General features: G+C 46.1%; 1 protein-coding gene across 1 annotated transcript; it reads left to right on the top strand.

Moving 5' to 3' along the window:
* Positions 1 to 631: 631 nt before the first annotated feature.
* On the top strand, positions 632 to 7,735 carry LOC311629611 (putative DBH-like monooxygenase protein 2; the record flags this gene model as incomplete). Its single annotated transcript, XM_084897886.1, has 13 exons — positions 632 to 940; positions 1,793 to 1,939; positions 2,431 to 2,592; positions 2,839 to 2,922; positions 3,699 to 3,866; positions 4,041 to 4,143; positions 4,319 to 4,485; positions 4,791 to 4,882; positions 5,166 to 5,262; positions 5,399 to 5,458; positions 6,330 to 6,460; positions 7,186 to 7,300; positions 7,574 to 7,735. The coding sequence occupies 13 exons, from the start codon at positions 632 to 634 to the stop codon at positions 7,733 to 7,735; spliced, it is 1,797 nt and encodes a 598-aa protein (XP_084754012.1).
* Positions 7,736 to 9,573: the final 1,838 nt, after the last annotated feature.

Consider the following 9,573-nt stretch of genomic DNA (forward strand, 5'->3'; position numbering starts at 1 on the left):
TGATTATGGCTCCTTCACCTCTACATGTCCTTCCAGGGATTAGCAGCAAAAGACTCCCACAGGAGATAGAAATCGTAGCCTTCCCCTAACCCCCTCCCAACAACTGCTCTCTTTCCTGCTGCACTGGGAGGCAGGTTCAAAGGCACTCCCACCACACTTCTGCTCATGCCCATTTCTATATATAGAAAATGCCCATGAAAACTGGGTGGGGGACATACGCCAGAGGATGGAGTGCTCAGTAAGGACATCCAAGGATCCAGGTATGTGAAGAGGGGGAGAAAAAATGGAGGGGAGGAGAGGAGAGAAGAAAAGAACAGAGGAGAGTAACTAAACCTCCCTTGATTCTGTAAGGTCTCCATTGTCAGGACACTAGCATGAGGTTGGGTGGAAGAGGCTCAAAGATTTACTCCTGAGAATTTCATAATAAGTCCCCAGTCCAGGGCAAGAGCATTCTGCTCTGTACCCTCTCTGGACACCTCATCCCTCCAAGGTTATGTAAGTGGCACCACTCTGAGCCCAGGGGATGATCAGATCAAAAGAAGCCCAGTCTGTCCCTCCCCTATGGCATGGTGCCCAGCACAGGGAAAACACATATAAGTCCACACTTATGGAGTGTTCACCTACAGCAGAGATGCTCCAGACCCCAGGAGCCATGGCCTGTGACCTTCTCTTCAGGCTCCTTCTACTTATGGTTCTGGCAGCCCCCTCCCAAGGCAACCGCCTTGGCCCCACATCTCGATTGCGTTATTCCAGGTTCCTAGACCCTTCCAATGTCGTTTTCCTGCGCTGGGACTTTGACCTTGAGGCTGAGATGATCACTTTTGAGCTCCAGGTCCGAACAGCTGGCTGGGTGGGCTTGGGAGTCACAAATGGCTCTACCTTCGCGGGAGGCGATCTGGTTGTTGGAGGAGTCTTGCCTGAAGGCAATGTGTATTTCTCGGTAAGTTGGAGGGTGACTTTCTTCCAAGGATGAGGGTCTCTTGCTGGGGTTCATGATGGCTTTGAGTCCAGGAAAGATCCACCTTTTCCAAACATGCAGGCGCACTCCCAGAACACCAGCTGGCTGCTGACCTCTCCCTACAGAAATGGCCATTGGAGAGATTCAGTTTACATCTTTGGACTCCATGTCCCTAGGTGGTAAGGAATGGACCACTGGACTGAGAGAGTCCTGTCCCACCTGTCTGCTAATAGCCCACTTAATACAGGTCACAGGGGAGAGTCACAGCTGTTTGAGACAGTCTTCCTCCTCAATTTCCTTCCAGCTCCATCAGGTACACCACAACACAAAATAGTCTAGTCATAACAGCCACAGAAGCATTTTTAGCTTAAAATTGTTATGTATTGTACTTTTGAGCAACCAGGCATTGCTCCAAATTCTTTGCATGTTAAACCTCACAGCATCACTATGAGGTGGGTGATTATTATCCCATTTTACAGACAAAGAAGCAGCTCATCCATCTCCCACACTGATATAGGGGAGCCACAGGACAGGATGGATGACCTAGAGAGTTCAGAGAGTAAGTGAGCTTTCAAGGGTTAGAGATACAGGAATATTAGGATTGATGCAGGTGAGATTTGAAACTGAAGTCAAGCAAGGTGGTAAAACTCGCATCAGACATTATTCATTCCTCTGCCCCAAGGTTCCACCCTCAATGCCCTGCTCTGTTCTAGGAGCAAAGTACATAATAAAGAAGCCATTGGTTCTGCTAAACTAGTATCTTAGGGCAGCCAAAGGGATACTGGCTGCTCTCAGGACTCCTGGTTCTTATCCTTGACCTTCATTGGACCCCAGGATCAGCACCTGGTGGATGAAGACACCTTGGAGGAAGACAGGAGTCAGGATGCTAAGCTGCTGAAGCTAACAGAAGATGATGTCTATACCACCATGCTTTTCTCCAGGCCCTTCCGCTCCTGCGACCCTCATGACAAAGACATTACGGTAAATTAAGGAGGGGAGAAAAGTATTTGAGCACAGACTGCTTTTTCTTCTGGGAAGATATAGTCACCCTTATGCTGAAATGTCTAAGCATTTCAGGTGGCCAGTCACAGTTCCTAGGACTTCTATCTTCATTTCAATTTTGCCTACTCTTAAAAGCCACCAGCCCTCTATAGCATGACTTCCCACTGATTCAGCAGCCCTCCTTCCTCAGCATTCCTCTTGTGAAGTACCCTGTCACTGAACTTTAGAGTGTCATTTACTAGATGTGGACACAGGCATAGAGAGGGAATAAGAGAGGGCATGTGCCTTGCTCAACGTTTCCAACAAGTTGGCCTCAGAGGCAGAACTATAACCTCACTAGCTCTCACCCCTGAATCTGAAGCTCTTTTCATACCACTGTGTAGACATGAGCAAGTGGTTTGTATTGGTCCTTGAGTGTGTCCAAAGTGTTTCTCATGGGTGTAGCATCTCAATGCCCCTGACTCCCACAGAGTGACACGGTGAGGGTGCTGGCCGCCTATGGCCTGGATGACATGCTGAAGCTGGACCCGGAACGTACTTTTGTCAATTCCATCTTCCTGCTACAAATATTCCACCCAGATGATCTTGATGTACCTAAGGACACAATCATCCATGACTTGGAGATCACTGATGTAAGATCCCTCCATCATACCCAGCCTCCTCCAGCCCCCTTCCCATCTTCCCAGTCAATCCACACCCTCTTCTTATACCCAACACTCAGTACATTCCTAGAATTGAAGTTTCTTTGACTTCTCTCAGTCCCTGGAGGATGGCCAAACTGATTTTAAAGTGGACACTCTTCCATGCTCTGTCCCTTTCCTCGATTCTCTGGGAGCCTCACTCCCACCCCACCCTAGCCTGTGTGTCTTTCTCTCCAGTTCCTTATCCCAGAGGATGATACCACGTATGCCTGCACCTTTCTCCCTCTCCCCATCGTCAATCAGAAGCATCACATCTACAAGGTATGGTGAAACAGACAATGGGACACTGTCAAGACAGTTGAGCAGCTCAGTGAATTGGGAGGGGATGCTGTCAATCAGACAATTGCTGGAAGAAAGCAGAAGGGAAGCAGTAGGGCTAACATGGGGCCAGGCTAGGTTTGGTGGAAATGGTAGTTTCATGATTTCCTGAGCCCAGAACTATACCTACCAGCACTGTTCCACTCCAGCCCCACGATGCATCTGAAATTTTGATGAAGTTCATGAATTCATAAGTTTGCAAAGAACAAAATGTAAGCCCCACCCCAGCCTCAGAATTGTACTGTTAGCCTAGGAGGAAGTGTTGGCTGGGAGAAGCATGGCCAAAAGCTAGAGGGAATGCAAACTTGGTCACCTGATTCCACATTTGGGTGGTTCCAATTTTGATTAAATAAATAAAAGTATGATCTTATAGTAAGTGGCAAAAGTGTGGGAGCCATATTTTCTTTTAGAGAATCCAATAAGAAATGGTTTCACGTTCAGATATCACAGACTAATGAGGTCAGTAAGGGAAAGGCTGAAGGCGTGGGTGTTAGGATGTTGTGCTCTCAGAGAGGTTTTAAAAGAGTGGAGGCAAGAGATGAGTCAGAGTTGAGGGGGGAATGACAAGTTAGGAAGGAAAAATATCAGAAGAAATGGAAGAGAATGAAAATAGGAGAGAAGCAGGGAATGGGTGCAGTTTTATTTGGGGAAGGGGAACATGGAGAATAAGACTTGACATAGAGGATCATGACTATGCTTTACCCCCCCCCCCACCCCAGTTTGAGCCCAAGTTTGTTTACCACAACGAGACGATGGTGCATCACATCCTTGTGTACGCCTGTGGCAATGCCAGTGTTCTGCCCAGGGGAATCAGCGACTGCTATGGGGCTGACCCCGCCTTCTCCCTCTGCTCCCAGGTCATCGTGGGCTGGGCTGTCGGGGGCACAGTGAGTCCTGTGATGAGGAGCTAGGTGGCTAAGGGGTGCATGCTGTTGGGAACTGGGATTGCTGGGCTGATGAAGACTGGGAGATAGGGAGGTCTGGGATGGGTCCCTGCACCTAGCTCCCAGCCTGCACCTAGCTACAGTCTTTCTTGCTGCCCAATTCCCTTCATTCAACAGAGTTATCAGTTTCCAGATGACGTGGGCTACTCTATTGGGACCCCTTTGGATCCCCAATGGATCCGACTGGAGATTCATTACAGCAATTTTCACAACCTTCCCGGTGAGCATCTGAGCATTTAGAGAAAAGGGCTGGGCAGGATGTCTGATGCCTCTAGGAATTGGGAAGGTGTCTTGGGATGTGTGCTGACTCCTTTTGCTAACAGCTTTCCTGGGCCTCTTTCTCCCCACATTGTGAACTCCCCTCCTGCCTTCTGTGGTTTGCCTTTCTGCACCAGGTGTACACGACACCTCGGGGATTCGATTGTACTACACAGCACACCTGCGCAAATACGACATGGGAGTCATGCAGCTGGGCTTCCTTACATTCCCCATCCACTTCATCCCCCCTGGTGCTGAGTCCTTCATGTCCTATGGGCTGTGTAAGACAGAGAAGTTTGAAGAGGTGAGGCTGGGAGGTTCCCTATCACATATCTGGTCTGATCTACAGCACACACAGCCTGCACCCAACACTTGGACAATGACTACAACCTGGTTCTTCAGGAAAATCACTAGCTGGGATTATGCAACGGGTGGAAGGAGTCAGAGCTTTAGGGATAGGGGGAGTGGGGCAGGGATTGAAGCCAGGTAAACACTAGAGGGGTTCATGTCAGTTATGAGAGAAGGTGTTAAATATTAAGGATGGAGAATTAAGAGGCAGGGCAAGATGAGAGTTCATAACTAACCAGCCATCTCTCCTTCCTGTCACAGATGAATGGGGCTCCCGTGCCTGACATACAGGTATATAGCTACCTGCTCCACACTCACCTGGCTGGGCGGGCTCTGCAGGCTGTGCAATATAGGTAAGGGAAGAAGGCATGGATTTGAAGCTTTCCTTTGTGCATGTGGGAATAAATCTTAGAAACAGTTATTTATTCTGCAGTATAAGTTTAGAAGTAAGGAGGAAACAGAATCATCCACAGAGCAGAGAAGCCTTGAGGAAGACTGGGGAAGGAGGAGCTTTCTTGTTTTATGAACAATCTATACCCACAGAGTGATTCCCCACACAGCTTCTTTATTGATAGACACCCTCCCCACTTCATCCTCCTCACCTTATTCCTATCTTCCCCCTTCCTTTCTCTCCAGAAATGGAACACAACTCCGAACAATCTGTAAAGATGACTCCTATGACTTCAATCTGCAGGAGACTCGAGATTTACCTCATCGGGTGGAGATCAAGCCGGTGGGACCCCAGGGGAGGCATGACTGGTGTTGGGGACAGGCAGGCTCAGGGCACATTAGTGTTAGCCAGGATAGTTCTAAGACTGGTCCAGTCTCTCTGTGTCTCACTTTTGGCCTCTGTGTTTCACTCTAAATAGGGAGATGAGTTGCTAATAGAATGTCACTACCAGACACTGGACCGAGACTTCGTGACTTTTGTAAGTAGCTCTCTCCCCACTTAGTTACCATGACAAACGCATGGAGTTGAATTCTCATTGCCTGGCTTTGAAAGCCAACACAATTATTTGTAGCTTTCTAACTGTAGACAAGTTATTCAAGTTCTTTGTGTCTTAATTTTCTGGTTTATAAAAGAATCAACAATGTTATCTATTGCATAAGTGTTGTGAGAGTTGATTAATACATGTAAAGCATCTATGTCACTGCCTGACATGTAGCAGATGCTTAATTAGAGTCAGCTATTGTTATTATGGTCACAAGGAACCTCACCCATATTGTGTGTCAGGAATGGTTCCAAGTTTGTCAGATTCAAAAGGAGTTGCTTGCTACTGAGGAAGAAAACACTGCTCTTAAAATGATTCTAATACAAGGTAGAAAGTGATACGCATCATTAGAATAGAATGGAGATAATGTACTAGGGAAATTCATAGGGAAAACCATAAGGTCTCCCTACAGTGATGAGAACATGTGACATATTTGAGTGGGTCCTGAATTATATGTGCACTGATGGGAAATTCTGAAGAAGCTCCTGAGGGAGTGGCTTTAAAGAAATTCAATATTTTGTCTTATCTTCTCAAACCAAGACAGTGGCAATGGAAATATAGAGGAATTGAAAGATATGTGAAATATTTCTTTGGAAATGACATGAATAACTGTCCAACAACTGGAAATAGAGGAGTAAGGAAGAGTTGTGATGAAGAGTGGTAAGGATCAGTGAATTAGCTGGAGGTTAAGGAGAAAGGAAAACAGGTTCATTGGTAGAATGGCTACTTAAACCATTTCTGCCTGCCTTGTTCTCTCTGCATGCCTCTGTATCTTTATCTCTCCATCTGTCTCCCTCTTCTTTTCCAGGGGGGTCCCAGCACCATTAATGAGATGTGCCTCATCTTCCTCTTCTACTATCCCCGGAACAACATCTCTAGCTGCATGGGGTACCCTGACATCATCTATGTGGCCCATGAGCTGGGGGAGGAGGTATCAGAGTGAGTCATCCTGGACCATAAAATCCTCAAGTGTGATCTCTAGAAGTGAGATCACTGATCACTTATGTACAAATTCTTTGTCTGCCTTTTTTTCCGTGTACTACCTGATTTAGTCAGACTGTGCTTACTTTCAGGTAGAGGCCCTTCATTAGTTAGAGGTAAGGATTCTCTCTGAGACTTCTTTCTAAGAATGCACATCTGTGCAGATACACCCCATTTCACATATAATTTTAGGGCATTTACAGGTTCCCTAAAGTTACTCCATGAACATCCTTAGACTTCATGGCCCTCAGATTAAGAACCACTTCTTTAAAGAATCAGATGTTTCTCTTTTTTTTACTCTTAAAAATCCTATCTCTAAGTCCTAATGATAATTCTCTTTCTGCAAAACTTATGATTATTTCATCCTATATAATAAAAGGCTAATATGCAAATTGTCCCTTTCACCGGGAGTTCGAACAGAGGACATGGCTGGCTATTCAACTTCCTGCATCCCCTCCCCCCAGCAGACCCGGCCTTATCACCCCAATCAGGCAGCTGGCCAGACCCCACCTATGTACCATTTTGTGCACCAGGCCTCTAGTTGATTTATAAGAAACTTCTTACAGTTTATGCTGACATGAAACTGGTGCTCACAAAAGTGAGGATATTTCATACACCATTGTCAAGGCTTTAAGTTGACCCTAAACTATTGTCTGTCTTCCACCCTACCCCTGCCCTTGAAGTTCCATGGAGGGCATGATGGCCATGAACAATGTTGAGTGGACCCTAGAGAACATTAAGAAGGCTGAGAAAGCCTGTAAGGAGTCCCAGCAAACCGTCGTAATAAAGACCATTGACGTAAGTGTCTTAGAGTTAAGTATGGAGGGATATGGGGTGGTATTGGGAGAAGCCAGCATTAGAAAAGAATGAGGGAGGTGAATGAGAATAATAGGAACACTAGGTCAAGGAAGAAAAGGCTGATGCAGCAGAAAGTTCGACTTATGCAACTCTGGGTTGGGGGTCTCCCAGTTAGTCTGCGAGGCTACAAGGACTGGGATAACTAACTAAGGTCCAAAGAAAGAAATCAAGGTGGGGAAGCTTCTACCTTTGTCCATTTTTCCCCTTCTGCAGGAAGTAGTGGGAAACACAACAGGCTGGATTCCAGAAATCATCCCCACACCTAGGGGGCCCTGTTTGGAGTCATCAGGAGGCAAAGTGGAGCCCCAGGATGAGACCCCTGCAGGTTTCAGGGTGCACCAATGGCCCTCTTGGCCTCGGGCAATGCTACCCTGAGGCAACTCCCAATGGCTACCCTCTTGTTTGGGCAGGGGGCCTTCTTTTGGCTCCTTGCTACCCTGCAGGCTGAAATCTGACACTCTCTACTCATGTCAAATACCTAATCCACTTCTTTGCTCAGTCCCCTGGTCATCAAACACAGAAACTCCCCTCTCTTGGCTCCCAAAATGTCCCCCATCTGTGTCTATTCCCATGGCCCAAGTCAGGACACTGGCAAGCCTGGCCACTGTAATGCTCCATAAGGTTTTTTCATGACAAGCTATGTAATTCATCCTTGAAAGCTTCAGTAGCACCAGTGGGACTTCAGGTTTTCTGACAAAATCTGGATCTAAGTTTGGGTGTGAGGTAATGGATCACTCATTGAGAAGTCTGATGCTCCAGCTCACTCAAGGGCATTCCATATGGGAAGAAGGGGCTTGAAAGCAGATGAAGAACCCTGGAACCCCCTCCTCCCATGCTGGCCCAAGAGGGGCCTCCTGCTTCTCTCTTCTGACATTTTGTCCAACCCTCCCCATAAGGCAGAGGCAGCAAACCATGTGTATGAAATGTGGTAAAGAGAGAGTTGTGTTTATAAGGGACAAAGCTTAAGGTATCAGATTACATAGAACTAAACTTGCTTCATATTACCATCTTTTTCCTTTGAGTCTTTAGTCCAGGAGAAACAGCTGGGGAGTCTCTTAAATTGCTCAGTAGAAGGCATCTCTTTTACCTGGCTGCCCCAAATGCCACATACAATGCAGTCTTGCTCTCCTCACCATGCCTCTACTATTGGATGATCTTTATTTATCCCATCAAATGTCACATTCTCAACATTCAGATTAACAGGTGTGAAGAGCCTTAACTGGCCACGCCAGTTGAATTGGGCTCTGAGGACAGGTCAAGGGTAAGGTGGAGAGAGGTAGTCCTTGGTTCTGGAGCCCAGAACATGTCAAGGAGGTTCACATGGACAAAGCCTGCAGTTTGCAACCATAGTTGACCGACCAGTGGTGGCTGCTGCTCTGAGAGTTCTATGGGGCATTCTGTCTTCTAAGCTTGAGAAACTCTGTGCCACCCTATCCTTTGAGCTTTAATGTCACCGTGTTTATCTATGAGTTGTTCTGCTTGTTATTCATGTCCTCTGGAAGGAATCCCTACTCTGGCTCTTCTTTCTTGGAGACCACTGCTTGAAAGCTGAGCCTTGGTCTAATATCAGAGCCCTGCTTCCTGACAGAGCAACACCCTTCCTCTGGGAGTGGTGAGGTGCATAGAAGGTACCAAGTCCATGACCTTCACTGTCATTTCTTCTGAAGAATTCTGGATGATCCCTTCAGAGATTCCACAAAACCTTCAGTGTTCCCACTTAAATAACTCCTTCCATCTCAGTTGGATATTTGCAATGCTTAAAGTCACTTTGGGGCATCATGACGTATAAGCAGAGGGACTTGCTGTCTTTAAATCAAGTTTTCTGAAGTTTATAATTATAGGAAAAACTAGGCTCCCTGAAAACGAGAGGATTGTCTGTGCTTACTTTGTAGCAACTTTGTTGTCATCACTCAAGGAAAATGGAGGTTTTCCTTTTAGAAAAAAAATTCCAAATAAGAGTTTTTGACTACGCTGAGCAGAGACCTTCCAGTTTGCATGCTATACTATATACCCTTGGATTCATTTCACTGTCAAGCATAACAAATGAAAATCACTAGATTTATATAGACAATTATTTAAATAGCTTTTTTAATTATCTGCATTTAATAAAAGTCAACAAGTCTGTTTTAAATTTTTTAACATAGGTCATGAGAGGGATGTTTGAGAAACAGGGAATTTAATCAAGATAATTATTAGGAAAATAGTAGCCACCT

Source organism: Pipistrellus hanaki, assembly GCF_964339955.1.
Source record: "Pipistrellus hanaki genome assembly, chromosome: 10".
Lineage (NCBI taxonomy): Eukaryota > Metazoa > Chordata > Mammalia > Chiroptera > Vespertilionidae > Pipistrellus > Pipistrellus hanaki.